At 37.8% G+C, this 25,431-nt stretch overlaps 3 protein-coding genes across 3 annotated transcripts; 2 read left to right on the forward strand and 1 right to left on the reverse strand.

Annotated features, from left to right (window-relative positions):
• The first annotated feature begins 3,539 nt into the window (after positions 1-3,539).
• LOC137720573 (AT-rich interactive domain-containing protein 1) lies at positions 3,540-8,357 on the forward strand. Its single transcript, XM_068459657.2, is given in 6 exon segments — positions 3,540-3,547; positions 3,981-4,101; positions 4,103-4,160; positions 4,696-4,813; positions 4,815-5,931; positions 7,039-8,357. Coding segments are annotated over 6 exon segments (2,259 nt in total). The 3' UTR covers positions 7,876-8,357.
• Positions 8,358-11,065: 2,708 nt separating this feature from the next.
• Positions 11,066-13,113, forward strand: LOC137720684 (ubiquitin-conjugating enzyme E2-23 kDa). The gene is made up of 6 exons (XM_068459779.2): positions 11,066-11,236; positions 11,362-11,441; positions 11,898-12,012; positions 12,125-12,177; positions 12,273-12,401; positions 12,780-13,113. The coding sequence occupies exons 1-6, from the start codon at positions 11,193-11,195 to the stop codon at positions 12,908-12,910; spliced, it is 552 nt and encodes a 183-aa protein (XP_068315880.1). The 5' UTR covers positions 11,066-11,192; the 3' UTR covers positions 12,911-13,113.
• Positions 13,114-13,507: 394 nt separating this feature from the next.
• LOC137720683 (chromatin remodeling ATPase BRAHMA) lies at positions 13,508-24,928 on the reverse strand. Its single transcript, XM_068459778.2, has 14 exons — positions 24,214-24,928; positions 21,804-23,129; positions 20,326-21,666; positions 19,798-19,910; positions 19,433-19,520; positions 19,255-19,341; positions 18,907-18,999; positions 18,738-18,821; positions 18,450-18,653; positions 17,717-17,959; positions 16,072-17,643; positions 15,441-15,986; positions 14,869-15,120; positions 13,508-14,436 (listed from the first exon to the last, which is right to left on the reverse strand). Exons 1-14 carry the CDS (start codon positions 24,412-24,414, stop codon positions 13,801-13,803), a joined length of 6,786 nt encoding a protein of 2,261 aa, XP_068315879.2. The 5' UTR covers positions 24,415-24,928; the 3' UTR covers positions 13,508-13,800.
• Between the last annotated feature and the right edge of the window lie 503 nt (positions 24,929-25,431).

The following is a 25,431-nucleotide window of genomic DNA, read 5'->3' on the forward strand; positions in this document are numbered from 1 at the left end:
ATCTAAACAACCACTTAGTACTACGGTCTAGTGTATTCCTCTTCATTTGTAAACGAGAGGTCTTATGTTCGACTTGCGCCAAAGGTGAATTTGAACTACATTATACTAGCTCATTGTGAGGCTTAACTCACTCCCCCATCTCTTTAGTTAAATAATATCATTTGTTAAAAAAACAGAAAAACTTATCTAAACAACGCATCCTTCTAATCCCTTGGCATATCTTCCTCCCCAATTAATAATTGTTTATGTTTGTTTTTGATAAAGAATATTTTTATTTTTATTTTTTATGTTTAAAGAGCAACTATACATAAAAATAAAATAAAAAGTAAGATAAAGAGTCTCTTGGAGAACCAATTTTCTACCCTTTTTGTTAAAATAACTAAACAACCTCATTTGAAGTTAAAAAGGCTTTAAAGATGCTCCAAGAGCGTCACCGACGCAATCTCACACACCTTGCTTGAATCACACCGTTGACACTCACATTGACTGGAACACAAAATTGATAAATCTGATATATATACACATGTTGTCTGAATTATCAGAATGCTCATGGGCTCAAAACATTAACTTTTGTGTTCTAAACTTAAAAACGCGTGTCGTTTGCATACTTGTGGACTTAGGGAGCTTTTTGAATGTGCCTAGAATATGAGATCGTATACTATATGTTATTGTACAAGTAGAAAGAAGTTCTTTTCAAATATTTCTCCACCTGTATAATGACATATAACGTATGCTCATGTTTAGGGCACATTGAAAAATCTCTCGTGAACTTGAAGCTCTATATACTTAGTCCAATGTTAGATCCCAAAAAGTAATTTACTTAATTACAAAATTGCTTTTTCACTTTATTTTCTCCAAACTATATACAACTATAACAAATTAATATTTAAATAAACCTGGAAATTCAAAATAAGATAAAAAGTAGTGTCCTAAGATTTAACAATAAATCTAATGTTGCTTCAGTAACTTTATCAGAAATCAAACCATATCATCCTTAAGATAATTATTATGGTTATTTTTGTCTTGGATTATCACTATAGACTTTTTTGTGTTATTTTTACAAGGGTTTTTTTTATTGGTACCTTACAATTTGTTGACTTCATCTCTTTAAAAATTTTATATATGTCTTAATATAAATGACCATTTAAGTTGTAGATGTTTTAAATAAAACTTTGATTTAACACAACCCACGAAACCAATATGAGATAAACTTGAAATCATGCTTAAAATCTATGATGTTTTTCTTCTACTGTATTGCAGTTGAAGAAATACAAAAAAAAAAAAAAAAAAACACTAAACATGATAATATTTCTCAAAGAATCACATTTTCACACGAACCATCAGAAAATATGTGATATCTGAATGAACTATTGCAAACTTGCCAAAGATGATCAGTTAGACATTGCAGCCAATCCGTTGATCATCAATAGATGATCATCTCTTGGTGGAAACCTAAAATGTCTCTGTTGGAGTTCATAAAATGTCATCATATTTTATTCATCCGACAAACATAAAACCATAAGGTGCAAATAATGGGTTCATGCTTACATTGTATTTGTTCATCTTGATGGATCATAGAGTTGTCAAAATCTCCTATTTAGGTAAAAAATAAAAATAAAAAAATTAAATAATAGAATCAGAATTCTTAGTGTCAGTCTTCTATATAGAATGATAACTTGCTACATATGATGATATATGCTTATTTAAGAGAATAAATTTGCCTATTAGATAAGGAAATTATTATTGAGTTGTCTTAGATACAACACGAATTTAAGCACTCATTCTAATTAAATTAAAAAGATATTGTTTCAAGCTTATTAATACTTTTATTACATTGAGTGCAATGAGGAAACCTGTTGATTACCCGAACTACAACCCTTTGTGTTTTACGTTTATTAATTAAACTGAAGCAGTTACGACGTAGACCTTAGCTAATAAAAGATACCGTTTTTTGCCGTTTTATCTTCCTCCGGCATGTAGTATTATAGTCGGTAAAATTTAAGCGTTTTCAATCCTTAGAGCATCTCCATAAAAAATGTTCAAATCAATATTAACGTTCAATAAGATAGCAACATTATTTTCCAACTTAAATGTCAATTATGTTGAACTTATGGCGTGACATAGACTGTCATCCATCACCTTTGCTGCCACATTGACAGCGACTTATGATTATGTTTTAGTTGATTATTAAATGCTTTTTGGCAGCAAACAATGTTAATTTAACATATCAAGTGAGGAGAAAAACTTAAAAAAAATGTCACCACATAGGTTTTTAAATGTAACTTTTCAGGGCAGTGGCTTTGTGTGTGGCCTCGCTCTTGGCGGTGGCTTTAGGTGTCTCTAGGTTTTCGATTTGCCACCGCTAATATATTGTGTTAGATCTATGCTAATGGTTCTTTTGTGTTGTTCATTGTGGTTGCTATATAGGGGATTAGTTATTGCTTGTTGTGTGCTTATTCTCTTTAGATTAAGGATTTGATCATCAAAAAAGATGTACTCAGTTGGCATCCTTGTTTAATCGTATTTTCTCGTATCAATGAATTATAGCTATCATTTCTCTTCAAACAAAGAAGATAAGGATTTAGCTAGTACGACACTACGCTACAAGGTGTGAAATCTATCGAGTTTGCATTAGGTAAGGAATTAGCTAGTATAACACTATGAGTTTAGCCAGTGCAATGCTATGGTTTCTTTCAAGATATCAAGATGATGTACTATTTTGTCCTTTTTAATTGTGACTATATCTAATAATTTCTATAGGAGAGTGTTTTCTTTTAGTTTCATCTTGGTTTGAAAGGGGTGTAGTGGTTTGATTCATTGGATCTACTTTACTTGATGTTATGGTGGCGGTGATTAGGTTATGCGGTTTGAATTTGGGTCCAATACAATTTAAGAGTTTTATGTTCTTAAATCATCTCTCAGTAACATGAATTTAGCAATTCTATTGATTCTTGTAATTTTGCAGTCCCAAACGAGTTTGACTCTTAGTGAAGTGTTTGAAATCTACTTATTACTTTGTAATTAATCATGATTATGTTGTGGTAGCGAATTTCTGTTGTCTTCAATCTTGACAAAAATGTACCTACAAAACAATCAAAACATTTGATCAAAGACCTAAGCCTCACACGTCCACGAGGTGGGGAGGGATCTCCAATGCCTAAGTTAGTTTCTAGGAAAAGAGTGAGTGTTTAAGGCTTTAGGGGTAGCAAAAGCTTACCAAAATTTAGTAAAGATGGAGGTATTTATAGGAGGACAAGGCGGGCCACAATGTTACGGTTTTGTTCTACACGTGACGACATCTTATTGGCCAAGGTGCGAAGAAAGAATATTCTCAAGATCTTAATTGATAAATAATATCTTGGGATAATGTTGGAACTATCCCCTCCAACATCCCTAAAATAAATATTACTTACTTGATAGAGTTAATCTTCAATTGGGAATGTATTAAAGATGAGATTTGGTGATTAATTCCTATATTTAATGCATTTGATTTTGCCTTGCCACGAGCAAGAAAACTATGATTAGTTGAACCTTCAGGAATGCTGAGGTACGTGTGTGAATATTTGAGAGCTCTGATCATTTGATGAAGGTAATCTTGTCCTTATCCACACATCGTCTTCAGAATTTTTAGAATTATTTTTTGCTATACATATCTTTTTTAGATCTAATTTACAAGAACTTTTGAATTGAAATGTTAAAAAAAGTAAAGAATTTTAATTATAATAAAAAAAAATAAAAAAATAAAAAGGATTTTCTCCACTACAAACAGTTAAACCCAAGCCCATCTTAACTCAACCACCTAGTAAAAGATTAACCAAGGTCAGTGGGATGATGTGAGGTATAAATATAGGGGCCCTCCCTCAAAAACCCTATGAGCCTTTCAAAATCCTATTAATTTCCATAAAAAGTCTCTCTTTTCTCTCACACCTCAACAAAAGAGGTGTGGGTTGGGGTGGGAAGTGGTAACAAACAAATCAAAGGGTAAAGAAAAGAGAGAGACAAGAGGGAAAGAGGGAGAGAGGGAGAGAGGGAGAGAGAGGCCAAAACCCAAAGGTGAGCACCAAGGACTTAAAGAAGACAACACCCAAAGAGAAAGCCAAGGCTCAGTCACCAAAAATCAAATGCAAAAAACCCCTCAAAAAAATACAACACCAGTACTGGTATGGTTTCTCTTTGACTCTCTCTCTCTCTCTCTCTCTCTCTCTCTCTCTCTCTCTCTCTCTCTCTCTATTGTGTGTGTGTGTGTGTGTGAGGACGTAAATTATTAGATTGACCTAAATTGTGGATTGTGGGTCTATTTTTTTCTGTTCAAAAAACATGGAAAATTTTATGCCGTCTCTTTCTCTCCCACACGCACGCAATCGCACACCCAATCATCAATGCCTGCAATAAAAGAAGGGCGCGGGACTGAAAAAACAAATTTCAGATTTTCATGGGGTCCAATTCAAACTCGGTAACATTTTCATGCTCTAGATATAGATCTATTTTCCCGCCAAAACTCCATATTCCGTCACCGACCCAGATGCTTAATATGTACCAATTTCATGTTTATGTCGTCAAAATCGTTTCTTGTATTTGAATTTTGAAGTGTTTATATATTGCCCTCTGTGTTTTTGTGGTTTTGGGTTTTTTTCTTTTGGAAAAAAACCGACCAGCGAATTGCTTTTTAGGGTTTGAATTCGGAATCCATGGCAGGGTGGTCGTGGTTAGCTGATGAGTCCGCTTTAGATTGCAACGAAACCCCCAAAGAGGACCCGACGGACGGCTCCTCTGCCGATCTTGAACCGCCTCCGAAAGCTCCAAAACGGTTCCTTTTTGCCCGATAAGCTACGATGCTGGTTCGATCAGTTTCTTGGGGGTTTTCTGAAAGAGATCTGTGCCCAAGACCTGCTCCGGCCTTTGCCTCCGATGATCAGTAATGGGCAGCGGGTGGATTTGCTCAAGCTATTTTGGGTTGTAAGAAGGCGAGGTGGGTTTCGTGTTCTTTCAGAATTCGGGGTTTGGGATTCAGTGGCAGAAGAGTGTGGCTTGGGTTTGAGTCTTGGCTGGGCTGTGAAATTGGTTTATGTTAAGTATTTGTATTTGCTAGAGAAGGTTATAGAAAAGAAGGACTTGGAATGGAGTTTGGCTATTAGTGATATTGATTTGGGTGAGCATTTGATGGCTTTCCAGGAGGAGTTAACAGAGTTCTTCTCAGATATGTCTGACCAAAAATTGAAAGACGGGGGTTACCTGCATGTTGAATTGTCATCTAAGAGTTTTAAGGATAGTAATGAGGTGGAAAGTGCAGTAGCAGATTCGGATAGGCTCAAGAAAAGTGGTGTTAGTGAAGAATTTCTGGATTTGGATACGATGAGTGTGGCAAATGTTTTGAATGCTGGAAAATTTGGCAATGGTAATGTGCCTTTGTCAGGTTGTGGCATGAAATATTTTGTGGATTTGACGAATAGCATGGAGGATGTTGACAAGTTGCGTGACAATAATGAGGTAAAAAGTGAGATGGGGGAATCGGGGAGAGGTAAGAAAAATTATGACATTGGTGAAGATGTCATGATTTTGGATCCATCTGCTGTTGAAGAAGTGAACTCTTTCTGTAAAAGGAAGCGAGAGTCATTCGGGGGAAGTGAGGTGGGGGAATTGTGTAGAGGGAAGAAAAATCACAGTAGTGATGAACATGTCATGATTTTGGATTCCTCAACGGTTGAAGAAGAGAGTCCTTTTTGCGAAACAAAGCAAGAATCACTGTGTATGCTGAATTGGGTTAAAATGATTGCAAAGGATCCTTGTGATCCTTCAGTTGGTTCATTACCAGAGAGGTCAAAGTGGAAGTTCTTCGGGAAGGAGGAGAACTGGATGCAGGTTTTGCAGGCTCGAGAAGCTATCTTTCTGAAGAGGAATGCTGATTCAGGTCCTGAACAGTCTAACTGGCAGGTATATCAACATATGCTATGTGCTATAACTTTTTAGATAATTGGAAATATTCTGTTCTTGCATGTGTGCATTTGGTAAGATCTACCAGGTTAAAGTTGTATACGCGTATGTGTGTGCTAACATGTATGCATCGTTTTAATATAGTCATGTTTATAATTTGATTACCTTTATTGCTGGACCTGAATCCTCTATTGGCTTTTTTTTGTCTTTTTGGGATATGGAAATGTTATTGTTTCGTTAATATTATGCCTTTCTCGATAAAATGGATTCCTATCGATTTTATATATGGTATGCTGGTGGATACGATAGAACTTCAAGATTTGTTTAAATTTTTAAAAAAGGATATTGCTCTTTTCTCCTGGAAAGATAATTAAATGAACAATAGTACCCATTTTGTTTTCTGGAAGATGCTGTTAATACCTGATGAGTGTGCTAGTGTATTCTATTTTCATGATGTCCTTATATTTTTTACCTGCAATGCAGTTCAATTGGAACCGTCTATATTTTAGCTCTTCTTCATGGATCATCCCTCAAAAAATCATTGAGATCATAAACTGTTTGGTCATCTAAAATGTGCAAAAAAAGACACAATTAGGTAAAATTGAAACAACAATGAGGATAATTAAATGGCTTAGCAGTTTCTGATTTAGTCGTTTTTTGCATGGATAATCCTTGCATGAGAAGCTAAAAACTGAACCGTTCCCATCATTGGATTACAATTTAGAAAAAGGATGTCCTTATTTTTTGCTTAAATATGAACACCCATGGTGGAAAATCTTCCTAGTCTATTATTTAAACTGGTCTGCTTAGTTAGTTAGTTGTACTCAGCTAGTTACTAGTGAATTGTTTGTTACACAATATGCAACACTTTTAGGGTTAAGTCAGTGGCTTCTTTTGTATTCCCAAATTGTAAGACAAATTTTACCTTAAGATAAAATTAAATTTATTGAGGTACCTGCAAAGAGGTGGTCTATCTCCATTTATGTTTGATATTGTTTCTATCTGGTGCCGTGGTTGCTATATTCAAATATTGGTTAAACCAATAAACTACATAATTATCTTCATATTATTTTTCCTTTTGACATGAAACCATGTTCCCACTTATAGAAGAATCAGAGGATGCATCCAAGCATGTACGATGATAATTTTGGCTCCGCTTACAATCTTAGAGAGAGGTTAAGGTTGGAGAAGAAGCTTCTTTCAGACGGGAGAACACCACAATCAGGACCCTGTTCAGAGTCATCCTCGGCCAGTGACTTGGACAAAAATAGTCCTGGCATGGCAGGGATGGAGGATGAGTTGCGAGGAACCAGTGATTATTCTCCAAGCCACATTCCTCTCGGGTCAAATTATCAAGCTCAGTTGCCAGAATGGACTGGTGAGGCTTCTGAAAGTGAATCGAAGTGGTTGGGGTCCAGGATTTGGCCATTGGAAAAACCAGAGCACAGATATCTCATTGAGAGGGATCCTATTGGAAAGGGAAGACAAGAATCTTGCGGATGCCAAGTGCCAGGTTCTATAGAATGCGTCAGATTTCACATTTCTGAGAAAAGGTTAAGAGTTAAGCGGGAACTGGGGGCAGCTTTCTACCACTGGGAATTCAATCAGATGGGCGAGGAAGTTGGACTCCCTTGGACAGCAGAAGAAGGAAAGAAGTTCGAGGCCTTAGTAAAGTCAAATCCTCTATCTATTGGATTGCGTTTTTGGGATGAGATATATAAGACTTTTACTAAGAAGAGCAGGAGAGAATTGGTTAGCTACTATTTCAATGTCTTTCTCTTGCAGCGTAGAGGATACCAGAACAGGTTTACTCCAAACAAAATTGATAGTGATGATGAAGAATTAGAGTTGGAATCAATGACAAACTGTTTTGGGAATGAAGAACACAAGTCATCAAAATCAATCTTAAAATCCCCACACAAGCCACATGCAAAACACAGATAGCTATTTGAAGTGCACTCTTTTGGGGAGATTGTGAAGGCTGGTATGTTTGAGCAATGTTTGTAAACAGTCCGATATGAATATTTCCTTAATATGCCAGGAAAGAGGCATCAAGGCCTTTTTGAAATAGAAATTATGCGTGGTAAAGATGGTCCATTTTCAGAAGTGATTTTGAAGCGGTTTAACGACGAACACGGGCTTGGAAGCGCAGCTGTGGCGATTCGAAGCAGCAATGATGCTCCCTGGGTCTGGTTCGTCTACTTCATCTTCTGAGATGCAGGTTTTTATTTTTATTTTTGGGGGACGTTTCTTTTAGGTTTTTGACAGCAAAAGCTGACTGAAAAAAAAAAAAGCCTTTGGGAATGAATACAGGGAACAGCGAAAGCGGTTAGATGTAGATCTTAAACAGTGGTCTCAGTCATAGAACTTGTAATTGGAATTGCGGTGGTTTATGAAATTGGTTAATTGAATGGATTTTGCTCTCAGGCATTTTTGTTTTGGTTTATGCATGGATCTGTTGATTGATCTCTTGGTTATATATATGGTTGTCGTTGTCTTGTTGGATAGGCTGATCAATGCTTTCAATTGGTAACTTGGTTGCATTTTACAATTTAATAGCATGTGTTAAATTATCATTTTGTGGCTCATTGGTATACTTCTTGGAACATGTAGGCACATGTCTTGTTGAGGGATGTAAAAGTCAGTCAACCGCGTGAACTCTGCGAATTCTGACCTTTGATGCATACATGCATCAAGGTCATGAATCGTGCGGCGTGGGCGACTGACCTAGGCATAGATCATGTCTTGTTTATTGACTGTGATGCTTCTTCATGAAGGCCTACTATACATCAATGTCTTGTTTCAAGTGGTTTGTATCCACTCGTTAAATTCTCTAAAATCTTCATCGTAGTCTAGAGCTCGTTTGAAGGCGCTTCTGCAGAAGCAAGTGCTTTTGAAACTCAAAAACATTATTTTTAAAAACGATTTCTGTCATTTTAAAAGCACTTTCAAACGAGTTCACAATAATTAAATTCAACGATGCATGGATTTTTCAACTTGTTTATTCCATTAACACAACCACCAAATCTCACATAATCCACTTGAGGGGAATAGAAGAAAAAGAACAAAAGCATACAGGTGGCTTTGGTTGGTAGCCCGCCATTAATATTGATAATTAATGTCTTAAAGATTCAATGAATCCAAGGTTGAACACTGTTTGTGTACTCTTTGACACATGGAGTGTATCAATTTGATATGGGAATAAAGAATTCGAGTTAGGATAATGATCTTCACGCAGTGATTTATTTCTCAAAAATTGGAGATTATTTTTTGCAGTACCACTATACTAACAGCAAATTTGTATTGATTTGAAGTTTAATTTAGGCTTACATAAGTCTCTAAACAAGGGTTTGAAGCCCATAAACAAAGAATGAAGTCAATTAAAGTTTTTGTATAAATTCTGAAAACTATTTTCTTCCATGTCAATGATTGATATCTATACGCTTTAAAGACCACTTTCAAACGTGGAAGCAAGCAACTTCAAAGCTGTAAATTTGGTAACTATTTCTGTACGTCATATTCCACTTGTCAAGCCTTGGTTTGGGGCCAAGGGGACAAGTGTTTGAGTTTGGCCCATATGACAATAAGTTGTTCCACTTGACATTTCATCTTTGGATTTCAAGTTATTATGTTGTTTTAGGACCATGTTGCTTATGAACACAAAAGATTTGCTACGATCAGTTGCTCACGTAATTATATTCAATTATGCATGTATATGTGTGCGGATTCTGACGCTTAATTTGTAAGATTTATAAATAATCAATGGTCAGAAATCGCTTACCAAAAACTGTACTTAGCAAAATCCAAGAACATAATGATAGAGCTTGTTAACCTATTACTGTTTCAAAAATTTAAGCATTGTTGGATGCAAAATGTCCCAAAAAATAAAGCCAAAATTTTCCCTAGAACCCTAGGGCATTGGTTGGGCAGGGAGGAAAGGTTGGAATAGACCATTTAAAAGAGATGTCAATACGCCAACTTAGACTAAAAGACATCAAAGTTTTTCTAATGGAGATGCCATAATGATATGGTAGTTGAGTCATTTAACCTCTTACTTTCTAACCGTCTTTTATTACAACAAACAAAAATGGAGTTCGTTTTATTGTTTAATGTGTGGGGTCCATAATTCACCAATGGGTTACAACTTTTAACTATTTTAAATAATATTTTCTTAAAATTGTATTAGCAGGGACAAATATATAATAAAATAATAATTTAACACACTCCTTACCATGGAAGAAATTTTTATATCAACTTTAAATTACCACATCAGTCTTCAAATAAAATTTTGACACTCATATTGATATCTTCGTCAAAAATGCTCTTACGTTTTCTGTGTCAAAATCCATTTTTTAATGTAAGCCCGACGTCTAAAATTGTGCTTCACCCACTTCCGAAGATATACTTTAGAAAGCCTCCGAACACATTTGACCCCACCTCATCTTCTTCCCTTGCCTTAAAGATCATATCTTTAAGAAAATGGGTGCTATATTCCCTGTCTACGTAAAATGGTAAATTTAATTTCTAACAGTTTTATATATAAATGTTAACATGTTTTATAATAACAATTTTGGTAATTTAATATACATGACAACAGAAAATAAAACCCAATTAGAGATTTAGGTTAAACAACCCATCAAAATTTATAAAATTTAAAAAAAAAAGTCTTGTCCAACCGATTAGGTTCCCATGTTCATGCGAGGATGTAAGAGTTGCCCAATATCAAAGCGGATCAGTTATTTCTACATTGCTAATTGATTTTTTTTTAAAAGAAAAATAATTGTATTTATGATATTAGAACAGATTAGCCAATATACGACGTTAACAACTAAATCATAACACAAAGATCATCAGTAGTTATTTGTGGTTTGCCATAAAATTTTAACCTTGGAAAGGATAAGAATTAATGATGTTATGGGAATTTGCAAGGAGGTGTTGAGTAATGTTGAATTAATCAGTTGAGTTGGAACTAGGTCTGCTTGGTAATTACATTGACAAAGGAGGAATCTTTCATGAAAGTGCAATGCAACCCATGTTAAAAAAATAAGTATAAAAATTAAAAAAATGTGGGTCCTGCAAGAAAATTTCAGCTGTCATTTTTAATTTGATTAATCTTCTAGTTTTCACTTATTATTGTCTGAACCCTTTTTTGGTTCTCTCAGTTTGCAAGAAACTCATCTCTCTCTCTCTCTCTCTCTCTCTCTCTCTCTCTGTGAACTCATAGCCAAGAAGAACACAGAAATTGACTTGACACCAGAACCATGTCTTCCCCAAGCAAACGCAGAGAGATGGACTTGATGAAACTGTGAATTTTCTGATCGATATTTTTCTCATCCAAGTTTTTTTTTTATTTTTATGTTCTGTCAATTTTCTGATTAATATTTTCTTGTGTTCTTTCTTAATTTTCTGTTTTCCCATGTGTTCTATCAGGATGATGAGTGATTACAAGGTGGAAATGATCAATGATGGAATGCATGAATTCTATGTGGATTTCCATGGACCCACAGACAGTAAACCTTCAAAACCCCCATCTTTTTCTTCTGATTTTTAGAGCTTCTCCATGATTTTTTTTTTCTTTCTATTTATGATTGTTTCTGTTTTGGGGTTTTTGCTAATTATGATTATTCATTGATTTAGCTAATTATAGATGTTATCAGTTGAGGATTCTTTTGCCATAAAAACACTATGCTGCTTTGGAATTGCTTTTTGTTTTTTTTTTATTTTTTTTTATTGCAAATTTAGAAGAAATCTAGTCACTTAATGATCGCAAAGAAACAAACTTGCTCTTGGTTTCTTGTTATAAATGTGTTTGATAACAAGGTTTAATGGAATTTGTTGTTCGGTCATTGCTCTACTTGGCTTTGATGATTTTGGTTTGCAAAATAGCTACTTGAATTGTGAATTGCCCGTAATTTGTTTTTCATCTCGTAATCCCGCCATTTCGTCCATATCGTGGATTGTGGCAGGTATTTATCAGGGAGGTGTGTGGAGGATAAGAGTTGAGCTACCAGATGCTTATCCCTATAAATCTCCCTCAATAGGCTTTGTCAATAAGATCTACCACCCAAATGTTGATGAGATGTGAGTACTAACTATCATAAATTCCTACTTTTCTAAATTGCATAGCGCTGTTAATTAAATGAAAAGAGGAATAGTGTCCAATTCTAATTATAACGACGGAATCTAATTTCAGGTCTGGCTCAGTTTGTTTAGATGTTATCAATCAGACGTGGAGCCCCATGTTTGGTAAACACATTTAAGTAGCCTTATTTTTTTTTTTATTGAAATCCAATTTTTATTGTTGAAATTATTGGTGTTACATGATCTGCCTGTGTTTCCAGATCTGGTAAACGTATTTGAAGTGTTCTTGCCACAGCTTCTGCTGTATCCCAATCCATCTGACCCTTTAAACGGAGAGGCTGCAGCTTTGATGATGCGTGACCGACCTGCTTATGAACAAAGAGTTAAAGGTATTGATTGTTTTTTAGGTTCTGTCTCCCTGTCATCATGTATCTGTTGTCCATATTTTTCTACTTACATTTTGACTTCAGCATATCTGTGTCAAGATTACTGGATTAGTGCTAATCAGAACATGGATTCTTCAAATAAAATGTTTCGAGTAGTGTTAAGCCTTATAAGTCCATCGCAATTCGAATTCTTAATTTAAACACAAACAGGCTAGCAACTATTGGATTCAGCTGTGTCAATGACGTTAGTTTAGTGTAAGTGTATGAAGGACCGATACTACCACGAATTGTGCATGTATCGATCCTCCATAGATTGGAATCTGTTTTGCTTTGCATTCCTTGTAACGTTGGACATGGCGATACTGTTGCTCAATCGTACAGAATTCTGTCTGAAGTACGCCAAGCCTGAGGATATAGGAGCTGCCCCGGAAGAAGAATCAAGTGACGAGGAAATGAGTGATGCTGAATCTGATTCTTGCGATGATCAAGTGGCAGGTCAAGCCGATCCATAGGGATTTCAGGGCCCTCGTTCTTTAAAAACAGTTTGTATCTCTGTACATGATGTTGTAGCTTTTGCTTAATTCATCCCAAACTCCAAACAAGCCTGGATATTGGGAAGGGAAAGAAAATTTCCCAGCTTGTATCAGTTTCCTTTGACCCTGTAAATAATTGTACTATTTGTTTTCATGCATCAATCCTTCGTTTGCTTTGTTCATCTGGTGTGCGGACTCAACGTTCTCAAACGGGTTAGCGCGGACAGTGCACGCGTGTTCATGAGCAAACGCAATGTACAATTCCTAGATTCAGCTGCCAAATTTAGGCTACTAGGAATTTCTTCTGCGCAATGTGTTATCACTTGATTCTAATGTTCTAAAAATCGGCCTAGGTGGTGGAAGACCGATGCTATTTAGGCTGAAACATGGAGAAAAATCGGGGAGGGGTTAGCTCCCCGTCTGACTAACGCCTAGCGTCTTTTAGAATTTTGCTTAATTCAGCTGCCGCCAAACTTCAGCTTACCCTTACACCGTCACCGAGGCATCCCGTAGCAATGATACACAAGAATCCACAGTTGGAGTGCACCTGGGAACGAGATGACAATGGTAACGAGATGACAATGGTAACACTGAAATCTTCATGATTTGGAAAGAAGGGAATGTTTATTTTACAAAGGTCTGCTCTGCTCTGCTCTATCAGAGGGAGGGTAGGACCTGCGAGCCACAGATATTATAAGAAGCAACTACTGAGAATTTCATAGAAAAAAGCTGCTCCTGGTAAACCAAGATCTACACTGTACCAACAGTCCGGCTAATTGCGCTGATGCCACTAAACTTATGAACAAAATGGACAAGAAATAAAGGTAGGTGACAACTTCCGGCACATCAATAGTCAACCCGTACGCAAGTCATAAATGGCTTGGGCGTCTCTTTCCAGAATCTGTCCTTAGCTTCTTCACGGGATTTGCCCAACCAACCGACCCTCCACCCTTGTTCGTCGGCTGACCAGACTGGTTTGCCCACCCTTGCGGATGGGGAGTTTGTTTTGCAACTGAATTTGGACCTGGACTTCTAATACCGCGACCCACGCTTGGGGGTGAAACAGGGCCAGCAGATCCAGTCCTAGTCTTCACCACGGACTTCTCCCTGTCTTTTCTCTTCTTCTTGCAGATAACCAGATCCCCTGGATGAGCAGGCGGTGGAGAATCATCCTGCTGATAGTAATCCCGACTGTTACCACTTCCACTCCCGAGTCTTGATTCCTTCTGGGGAATATGGCTTCGCACCCTTGTGTCTTCGCTATTGAAAATTGGTGCACGTTGTTGTGGCTTCTGTTGATGGACGGGGTCAGGTTCCACATCATTTATCAGTCTGTGCCTCTTGCTTGGGCCAACAGTCACCGCTCTAGGGGATGGAGCATTGCTGGTCAAAACTGGGCTAGTGAATGAGAGTGCACTTCTGGCTTCTCGAAAATCAGTCTCCGCAAAAGCTATTTTCAAGATATCAAAGAATAGATCATGTACTTTCCTGGCTTCAGTTCTTACCTGTGCATCATAGTTAAACCCGAGGCTGTCAGTTCAATTTATCGGAAAGACTGCACAATATAAGTAAATAAGTGCTTCTACTAACAGCAAAGCAAGGAAATCTCAGACCATTTGCAAATACAGTTGAAAAATACAGGCATCATAAATTATCAAAAGCTACTGTCTTTTGTGACCCTCAACCACTATCATACAAGTTACCTTGCTGTGGCCACGTTTTAACCAAATTCAGTTTTCTGGATTTAGTACAAAAAGGGTGTTTTAGCGAACAGAGATGAGAGACAATAGTTGGTAATAAAGGTAATTAAGACAGGATATAACTTAGCCATGCTTCTGCAGGAGAATGACATCAAACCAACAACAACAGAAAGGAAATGCAGTGAATCAGTATTGTACCGGTGAGACAGGCAGAACATCAAAACTTGAGTAACTTACCTCATAGTTAAACCCATAAAATTGCATTCCATTTTTCAACATAGACTGCACATCAGACACAAGCTCCATTACTCCATTATACTCCAACCTCTCTATCCGCTGATCAATCTTTCGTAAATCCAAGAGATTATTTCCAGATCCACTTGCGTAACTAGAATTTTCAAAGCGCTTCCACAAATCTGTCAGTAAAGGTACTATCTGCGGACCTTCCTTGTCTATTCTCCTTTGGAACTTACTAATTACATTCTTGCACTGCATGTGTAGAGATATTAGTTAGACTTCACAAAAGAATTGCAAAAGAAATTCATACTACCTTAAAACAAAAAAATAAAATTAATAAAGCCAACACAAGTTTACATATACACACGCCACACCACATCTACCAGTATAATTATAAAAAGTGATGTCTAAAAAAATCTGCATAAACAGGAAGCACGCACCTTATGACATATTGTATATGTTAAAGTGTAACCAGTGATTAGCAGCAGATAAGGGCAGCATTTATAACCTTAAAAATCAGAACATGGCAACAATAGGACAATTCAACCAGAATATAGCAGACAAATGTTTACCTTTCTCTGGACGATCTCAGACATTTTTGTGCCATAAACTAAAGTTCCACTTATATTCCCAACTTTTCCCTCCCAATTTTCTCTGTGGGGTTCAGCAGCATCTTCCACAGGATCAGGCATGCCATTTGATCTGCCAGATTTAACATGCACTTTGGACATGTTAGAGCCTCTCCTAGGCAAAATTCGCTTAGTTTTTGAGGATGAATCACTTTGGTCGTGCTTTACAGCATGGGGCTCTCCGTATATTTTGATTTCAGAATCAGCCCTTGACTGTGCTTGAGATTTATGGTCCACATGATATGGCAACAGAGATGAATCTCCACGTTGAAGAGATGGTGTCTCACTACCAGACTTCTCCTCTGGCCTCTCTATGGTATGACGAGGGCGAACCCTAAGACTACGCTTCCTCTTGATCTTGGGTTGCAAAACCTGTTCGTCTTCACCTTCATCACGGTCATGATTCGAACTTCCAGATTGTTGGTGGTCCAATTGGTCCATGTGAGAATCGCCAGATACAACAATCTCACCTTCCTCTACATCATCTTGCTGGAGATACACCAAAAGACTTTAGTGAAATAGCACATGCAAACAATCCAACTATAAAGCATCAATATAGAGAGATAAGACATACCATCCTCTTTGAAGCAGATCCTGGCCTACCTTCTAAGGCAGAGAGGGAACCAAATTTCTGAGAAGAAACAGGAGACACTGTCTGCATCACTCTCCGACTGTCTGAGGATGATCCTGAGGAACCAGCTTCTTCTAGCATCTGGTTATTTCTAACTCTTTCTGAATCCTGGGGATATTCATATTCACCATCACATTCAGGGACATCCTCTTCCACTTGTTCCTTAATAATTGGTGTTGCCTCAACAGCACCACTATAGTCATCATCCTCTAACTCTTCAACTTCTCCCTCTTCTTCATGCAAAGAATACCCGTCTCTCTCATCAGAACTTGCTTCAAAGTATTCGCCATCGTCATCATCTAACTCCTTGTAGCTAGGATGAATTTTCTTGGGCCGCCCCCTCTTTCTTTCAGTTTTCGGAGATGCATCAGAGCCCATTTCAGTGGACTCCAAACCAATATTACCACCCAACAAAGTGGTCTTCGATGGTTTTTTTGATAAACTAGCAATCACAGCATTTACTTCTTTTGTACTGGTTCGAAGCCATTTGGGGAGCTGGTTGTACCTTGTCATTTCTTCAATCCAGTCAAGTTCTTCGTCCATCTGATCAAACAATTCAATTTCTTCCTCACTTCTAGCAATCATACGATTAACCTCCTGCAAAGAGGGAACATCATGAAGAGTTTCTTGGTACCTCTCTTCATCATGCAGTAAGGTTTCCAAAGTCATACGTCTCTCTTCATGAGTTGTTCTCTGGTCAAAACGCCCAGCATTGATAACCTCATCAGCCATGTCAATCTTGTATTGTTGAATGTTGCTTCTTATGAGGCTCTCAATTGATCCGATATACCGATCCTTACCAGCAAGGTCATCCTCTGAATCAACTGTACCTCCACTTCGTAGTTCATCCTCTTTCAGATGGCTAGCCATTTTGTCAACAACTGCTTCCAGATAGATGACCTTGACTTCTCTCTTCTGTCCAATGCGATGGGCTCTAGCAACAGCCTGCTCTTCATTTTTAGGGTTTGGATCAGGATCATATATGACAACCGTATCAGCAGACTGGAGATTAAGACCCCGTCCGGCAGCACGAATACTAAGTAAGAAGATAAAGCAGTCTGAACCAGGTCTGTTAAAATCCACTATAGCTGACTCACGGTCTTCTAAACTGGTTGTTCCATCAATTCTTCTGTAGACAAGATGACGCCACTGCAAGTATTCTTCCAAAATATCAAGGAGTTTTGTCATGGTGCTGAAAAGAAGTACTCGATGCCCTGTTCTCTGAAGTTTAACAAGGATCCTGTCCAGGATCCATAATTTCCCACAAGATCTTACAAGGAAATCCTTGGAAAAATCATTAAAGAATGGGTAGTTGAGCAATGGATGATTGCAAGTTTTTCGCAGTTCCATACATCTATTATTTAATGTTTTGTACACTTTGGGCTGGTATTGTGGATTTTTTTGAACCCTTAGCTTCTCTTCTTCAGGATCTACTCGAATAGTGCCTGTTGATTTGATCCAGTCATATACAGCACTTTGAATAGCCGACATTTTACACCTTAAAACAATGGAGATCTGCAAACAAGCATCATTGTTAGAAATCAATCACAGTAAGAAATGATTACCAAGGATAATCACTAAAGCATACCTTAGGTGGGAGTGCACCTTCCACGTCTTCAACACGCCGCCTAAGCATAAAAGGCTCTAAAATTTGATGAAGTCGGTGAATGATGATAACCTTTTTTTCAGTTTCCAGCCAGTCATCTTCTGCATTTGGTGTAGGGGCTTCCTTTTGAAAGGGTTTTGAAAACCAATCATGAAATGCTTTCCGATTATCAAATACTTCCGGAAGAAGCAGATTTAAAAGTGACCAGAGTTCCTTTAAATCATTCTGTAATTGAAAAGTTACTCCCACATCAGCTCAATTCAAAATAATAATGAAAATAAAATAAGATATGCCTACACATTAGTAAGGAAACAACCAAATGATTAAACAGATCATCAATTTTATTCATTCATGAGCATGATTGACACTTCTAATTTCTTTTGAATGGAATAACATTTCTAAGTTCAATGAATTAGGTTCTTTTTTTAACTTCATAGTATATTGGTTTTTCATGCCTTGTATTTTCAAATAAAATAAGAATAAATCGCATGCCTCAGTTTATGAATAGACGCATTATCAAAAAGTTCTGGTGGAGCTATCAAATCATATCAGCGGCTAATTATTTTCAGCCATAACTTAGGTAGGTCTAACAAAATAAGGCACGTATTATGTTTGCATCTACAGAAAATTGCATCCTGAGCAAGTATTTCTTGCTTTCTTAAAAAGATAGTTAAATAATGTAAATATACAAGTGTTGCTATCTCTCTTAACAAACCTGTAATGGTGTTCCTGTCAAGAGCAAGCGCCTTTGGCAACGATACCGATCAAGATCACGTGCTAGAACTGATTCCCTGTCTTTCATCCTTTGTGCTTCATCAATTATTATATACTTCCAATCAATTTTTGAGAGTTTGGACCGATCATACATGATGAACTCATAAGTTGTCACGAGGACATTAAACTTCAAGGCACAAACCTCCTACATACCAAATATCAAAACGAAGGTTAACACTGTTCTAGAATTCAAACATTTAAGTAGATAAAAAAATTTGGTGAATCGTACTTGGGAAAACAATTTTGCCCGTTGATCTTTCCCACCAACATAATAAATGCAAGACACGGATGGAAGCCAAGTATGTAACTCACTCTGTAAAGAGAACTCGGTTAGGCATCATAACAAATGGTAAGCAATGTCAACATCTTTGTAGAAGTAGAACAGAAAATAAACTAACCTTCCAATTTACCAAGACAGCATTTGGAACAATTATGAGATGCGGCCCATAGTTCCCTTTGAACTCCATTAAATATGCAATCAATGCCATTACCTGCATGAGGAGAATTATAGATCATTCAGGTAAACTCAGAGACTGCAAGTGGAAACATAAGAATCACTGCCCCACATGGCCAATACTAATATATGATATATCAACCGCCAAAGTTGTTCACTATAATAAGATATGGCTTTTCATTTCTGAACATGGCCAATACTAACATATGATATATCAACCGCCAAAGTTGTTCGGTATAATAAGATATGGCTTTTCATTTCTGAAGCGAGGCTGAACAAAAGAGAAGGTTACCTGCACTGTTTTCCCAAGACCCATTTCATCTGCTAATATTCCATTTAATTTGTTGTTATACAGAGAAAGCATCCATTGCAACCCAACCTGCGGAATCAACCAGAGTAAAAAAAAGGTCTACTACAAAAATAATGGAGACATAAGGCAATAGTAGCAATTCTTAATTGCAGAAACCTACAAGTTGATAATCTCTTAAGTTTCCAGTCCGTAACATTGAGGGTTGCCTTATGACCCTCTCGTTCACAGCATGTGCAAGACTATAATACCTGAAAACAACCATGAAGAATGAGAAACAAATGGTAGATATTGATTATTATACATATGAAAGTACATTTGCAACACATAAGAGAGCTCCTCTATAAAATTAGTTTTAGAAACAAATGGATAGTGCAATTTGAGAAGTACAAAATTAAGAAATATGAAGGATTGGTATAGTAGTTACAAGGCAACTTTAAAAGCAAGCACAAGCAAAAAACATACATCTCAAGAAACCAACTGCAATTCAAAATTTCTGTTATCAAGCAAAGCCAACAATAAACTTACTTGTTAACAGATGAACTGTCTCTAGGTGCATTCATTTCAATAAATCGATTTCTAATCATTACTTCCTCTCCAGCACAAGCCGCTGCTGCCCTAACTTCTTCCTCTGAGAGACCCTATTTATAGACACACAGATTTCAACATGCATAAGTAACAGAGTACAGGATAAGCATGGTTTACCACAAGAAAACAAAAAAACTGTGGGCAATGCTAGCAACCTTTGCATTTGAATGTTTACACTTTAACAAATGCAACGTGTCATATTTTTTACACAAAAAACAAGACTTACAATGCTTTTGGCTAGAAATTAAAGACAGAAAACAGAAAATGTAATTTCAAAGACATTAAAGTCTTCAATTTTTGTGTAAAAAAATGACACCTGGCATTTGTTAAAGTGAGGAGGTCCAAATGCAAAGGTTGCTACCATTTCTCAAACTTTGTACAGGGTTTTCTTAAAAGATCATGCGAAAAAAAAAAATTCAAGATTGATAAAAATAAGAAGGCCGGTGGGGAGAATGTGGGAGACCAAACCTGTAAACGTGCAGCAGCTGCAGCAGCATTTGCTGCCTCTTCCACTTCTTGCTGACTCTTAGCTGCTGTTATTTTACTTCCAAGCTTATGAAGATATTCCTCAGTCTGACTCAAGAAAGATGATAAAACAGCATATCTCTCTGCTGCATCCCCTGGCATACTAGTCTGCTGTTCCAGCAACATTTCCCTGTACCTTTCAACATCATTATTCTTCAGTGCTTCCATCCTTCTATTCCTATCATCATCCTTTCTTTTCGAAAACTCCCTCAGCATCCTCTCATGATATTTGGCAACTCCCCTGTTACGTGCAGTCCGTGCATCACGAATGGCCCAGTGAGCTTCTAGAAGCTTCTTACGCCACTGGAAAATTGATTTCAGTTGCTTCTCTCTCATGGCTTTCTGGGAGACCTGCACTTGCCTAGACAGCTCCATCCGCTGACGTTCGCAAAGCCGAACAAACTTCCGATAAGGCCTATCAGGCATTGCCATTATCTCCTGCTGATGTTGATCCATTTCATCTCTTAAGCGTGCCTGTAAATCAAAAAGTCGAAGCTTCTTTTCTTCAATTTGCAACCGCAAGACAAGATCGGGCCTAATCCGTTTCCTTTCCAAATTTACTGCCAAAAGCCCACCAATCTTCTTGATATTTTCTGTCCTCTTCTTGTTAAGAACTTCCACACCTTCCTCAAAAAGAAGATCTTTGACATCATATGCCAATGTTAGATTATTATTGTTGTTGTTGTTATTTACCATCACCCCTAAACCAAAAGAGTCATGTTTCCTAGTGAAAAAGGGGAAATCAAACAGAGGTCCATGATACTTTCTAGCAGAGCTAACATCTTTTGGCTGCGGTACAGTGCTTGATTGTGGAGGCTTTTTTACTTGCATGGCATCAGATACAGCGACCTGTGATGCAACAGACTTTCCCCTATCAACTGGAATCTCAGTTCTAACAGAAGCTTTTTGAATACCACGTTCAACTTCATGGTCTGACTTTACAGAAGATAAAGTAGAATGTTGCTCTTCTTTTCCAGAAGACACCAAGGGAGAAGGTTCCTTCACCACAGCAGGCTTTCCTTGCACATGAATGGTTGATAGAGTTGCTTTTTCTTCTCCGGTAAAAGCTTCCTCTTTTGTAATGTTCTGTGCATTCTTTGATGCCACAGCCTGTGAATCTTTCTCATTGGACTCCATATGCCGCACATGATCTTCTAAAACTTTCCCAGAAGATTTATCCTGAATGCTTCCTCCTCCAGGAAGCAATTGCTGCTGTAGCTGCAGCTCAAGAGGTGGTGGAGCAATAGCCCGTAGAAGTTCTTGAGGGAGTGTGCCTTCACCTTTCTAACAATCAATGGGAAATGGAAGTAAGCAACGCATTCATTAATCAACTCTAAAGCATCTGCAGTTTCATAAAATACATAAACTAAACATCCAATTGAAATGCAAAGAGGAAGGGAGAAAAACAGAGAATAATGCACCTTGAGTCGCCTAAATGCTAGTATTTGCGCTTTAAGAACATGCAGCTGCTGTTTAGTGAACCCATGGTGTTGCTGTCCCATCCGGGTAGTAAGTCCACCTTGTGACTGGTTCTTGTTGCCAGAACCCCCATCATTAGGAACCACAGCTTGTGAAGAAGATCCACTCACCTGTCGATGGTTTTGCATCTGCAATGTTTCTGGATTGTTTTGTGAACTTTTTACATGGGAAGAGTGATCCACACCCTGGCTTGTATTTGCAGACTGTGTGGGATGGGTAGAAGTCATTCCATTTCCAAAAGGATTTGACTGCTTAGGTGGCATCTGGTTTTCTCTGCCATGAACAGAAAACTGCTGCATAGGAATGCTGCTACTATTGTTAAAGATGCTATTACTTGAACCTGAAACAAAAGGGTTAGCCGCAACTGTCTGCTTTGCTTTTGCAGAGGTAGATTGCCCAGATACATCACTTGATGTATTAGCATGAGGAGAACTCTCACGCATTACTGGAGGAGAAGTAACCTGCTGCTTTGACACTGGAACAGGGGAGGATTGTGCACCCATGTTGCTTTCATTTGCTTTCTGTTGAGTAGCAATCCTCGACTGCAACAGTGGAATGAGTTGTGACATTAAGTTGGCATTTCCAGGCTGTGAAAGATCAATGTTGTGCTCAAGTGCAAATGCTTGCAACTGAGCAGCTAATGCGATCTGGTTATTTGGCATGGTTTGGGCACTTGGCTGAGACTGTGGTGCCAGCATTGGCCTTAACATGTTTCCAGGCATGAATTGACCCATTCCTGATGGCTGGGCTGAAGGCTTCGAGTCACTCCTTCGGTCAGAGACTGGTGGCTGTCCTTGGTCCATCTGCTTTTCTCCACGAGTAAAATGTTCCATCAAATTCTTAGACGATGATGCTTGTGCCTGACTAGATCCCGGATTAGACATGAGTTCCTGCATTTTCATATTTCCCAATCGCATGTCCTGATCCTTTCCAGATGGCGGCCCCAATGATCCCATTTTTGCTTGCTGCTGAGGTTGCATTGTCAAACCTGACTTCTGCTGGGCTGCCTGAAAAGCATACTGAGGATAAACTTGATGAACTGGATTTAATGCTTGCTGGTCAACACCTTGACTCCGGCTCTGTCCATCCTGGGAGCCATGTTGTTGAGCCAAATCAATGAACTTCCTAGATTGTTGAGGCATTTGACTGGAGCTGGAAGATGAAACAAAATTGCCCCCACCCAAAACTCCTTGCATACCAGCAACTTGATATGCTCGAAGTGCTTCATTCCCTTCAGGTTTTCTTAAAAATTGTTGTTGGTGTAATGGCTGCATGAACAATAAATTATATAAAAACCTTAGTCACGTTATCATTTCATATGAGAACATGGTTACAGTAATGGCATGGACAAAACCCAAATAACAAATATCCCTCAATAACATTCACATAACTTCAATTCAATGATATAAAACTATGCAAGTCTAGCAGATGATTGATAATACTTTGAAGTTAAAACAAAGACTTGAACAAATTCCCAGAATCTGAAAAGATTTCCATTACAAATGTGATCCTACAAATGCACCAGAACAATGACCGTAATTTTCAGATTCATAGTTCTGGAAGTCATGTCATTTGCACTTAGTGCTAGCTGTACCCACCATGGAGTTCGTCAAGTAAAAGGTAACACTAATAATTAAAATAATTAAAAGAAAAGGTCCACCATAACAACATACCATGGTAGTAAGATCCAAAGGCTCATCCTAAAAGAAAGTTATAGGAAAAAAGGGTTCTCTTAGTTTAGTTTAAAAGGTGGACTAAGCAAATTAAACCACATGGTTCCTCTGTTAAACAAACCAAATCAAACTAATCATAAACTTCAAGAGCAGTAAAGCAGAACAAACAAATACGAGCTGGACAGGGTCATCCATAATTGAAAATCATATATAAGGAATGGAAGACAGTAAAACAAAACCACAAGCAGACACCACCTCATCATCGTTAAGCTCTCCTGAATTTAATGGAAGCAAAAGTACATTCCAAGTTACAATTAAGCGGCTAAAAGTGCAATGCCACGATCAGTTCCCATTAAGACCTGCCTAGTTTGACTAGTCGAAACCCTAAACAGCTCTAATTCAAGAAATCAAGCGAGCAAACCAGCTAACTTACCACACCAACCAGCTAACTTACCACACCCACAACACAGATGAATCGAAAACAAAATTTCGCTCCCTTCCATTTGGAACAATACAATTAGAGACACAAATAATATAAAAATCATTAATCAAGCCAAAAATGACAAAATTCACACTGACCCATCTGCAGAAACACTCCAAATTCCAAAAAACCAACATTCCAAGTCGACCAATTTCTTTCAAAAAAACAAAATTTCAATCCACACACACATATCATTACCTGTCTAGACCCAAACTGCTGCTGCTGCTGTTGCTGTTGCTGCTGATGTTGCTGATGCTGCACCGAATCAAAACCCAGGCGTGGCGTTGACACGGCCGAGGACGATGAAGACGGCGAAGCAGCCGACGACGTCGACCCGGCACGGCCAGCCGGGCCCACTCCCCTGCCGGGCCCGCCTCCTCCTCCGCCACCGGATTGCATGCAGCTCAACCCAAATTCACACGCATCCAACAAAACCCAATTCACCAAAAATCAAAATTTGGAAACAAAAAATGAAAACCCCAAAAAGGCTCAAAACCAAAGAAAAATCAAATCCCTCCAAGAAAATTCCAACTGAAAACCTATCAGGGCCCTCGGATCCCAACGTTCAAAAAACCCCCCGAGCTCACAACTCTCTCTCTAGAAAACTTTCTCTCTCTACAAAAACCCAAAAAATTAACGCGGGAATTTTTCAGTGGGGGCTACAGGCCGACGGATCCTAGAGAAGCGAAGTTGACGGGGGCGAATCGGCGACTCACCTCACTCCTCTTCCAATTTTGGCGTCAAACCCTAGCGATTTTCTTTTCTTTTTTTTTTTTTCGAAATTATATTAAAAAAATCATTTTCCTTTCCTTTTCGGATTGAATTCTTTACTATTTTTCTCCCCTCTCTTAATTTTTCTGCTCAGAGATTTTTGTGGTGGAAGCACTTCTGTGCTTTATATGGGTCTGTTTCTAACTGTGGTTTGGTCCGGTTGGCTGCCGTTTGATATTTCCCGACAGGGGTAAAGGTGGAATTTGACCCGGGTTTGGTTTTTAATTACAGAAGTGCCACACTTGGTGCGTGAATGTATTGCTTTGTGATTTTATTCCTAATATGCTAATAAAAGAATCATTCTACTAAAAGTCTCTTCTTCTTTCTTTTTTTCTTTATCTAAACTACATGTTAATAGAATTTTATTTGTCGACCAAAAGTGTATGAAAAGATTATTTAATCATCTACCACAACAAAAAAATTAAGGGTAATAATGTAATTTAACAAAACAAAATTTCTCTTTTTTGTTTAATCCTCATATACAAGTGATTTTGACATCTCTAATTTTTTTAAATAAAAAATAAAAATAAAAAATAAACCTCTCTCCCTCTACCTACACACTCACGGTCTCTCTCTCTTCCTCTCTCTCCTTCAATCGTAAAAACAAAAATAAAATAAAATTCACACACACTTTGTGTGTGAACA

Source organism: Pyrus communis, chromosome 1 (genome assembly GCF_041283825.1).
Source record: "Pyrus communis isolate YQ-2024b chromosome 1, ASM4128382v1, whole genome shotgun sequence".
NCBI classification, from domain to species: Eukaryota; Viridiplantae; Streptophyta; class Magnoliopsida; order Rosales; family Rosaceae; genus Pyrus; species Pyrus communis.

Coding starts and splice junctions, on each gene's coding strand:
- LOC137720683 (XM_068459778.2), bottom strand. CDS start 24,414: ATGCAATCCGGTGGCGGAGGAGGAGGCGGGCCCGGCAGGGGAGTGGGC. Junction 21,667..21,803: donor TAGCATTTAGGCGACTCAAG/GTGCATTATTCT, acceptor ATTGATTGTTAG/AAAGGTGAAGGCACACTCCC. Junction 18,822..18,906: donor CTGTCTTGGTAAATTGGAAG/GTTAGTTTATTT, acceptor TTCTCTTTACAG/AGTGAGTTACATACTTGGCT.
- LOC137720684 (XM_068459779.2), top strand. CDS start 11,193: ATGTCTTCCCCAAGCAAACGCAGAGAGATGGACTTGATGAAACT. Junction 12,178..12,272: donor GACGTGGAGCCCCATGTTTG/GTAAACACATTT, acceptor CTGTGTTTCCAG/ATCTGGTAAACGTATTTGAA. Junction 12,402..12,779: donor TTATGAACAAAGAGTTAAAG/GTATTGATTGTT, acceptor TCAATCGTACAG/AATTCTGTCTGAAGTACGCC.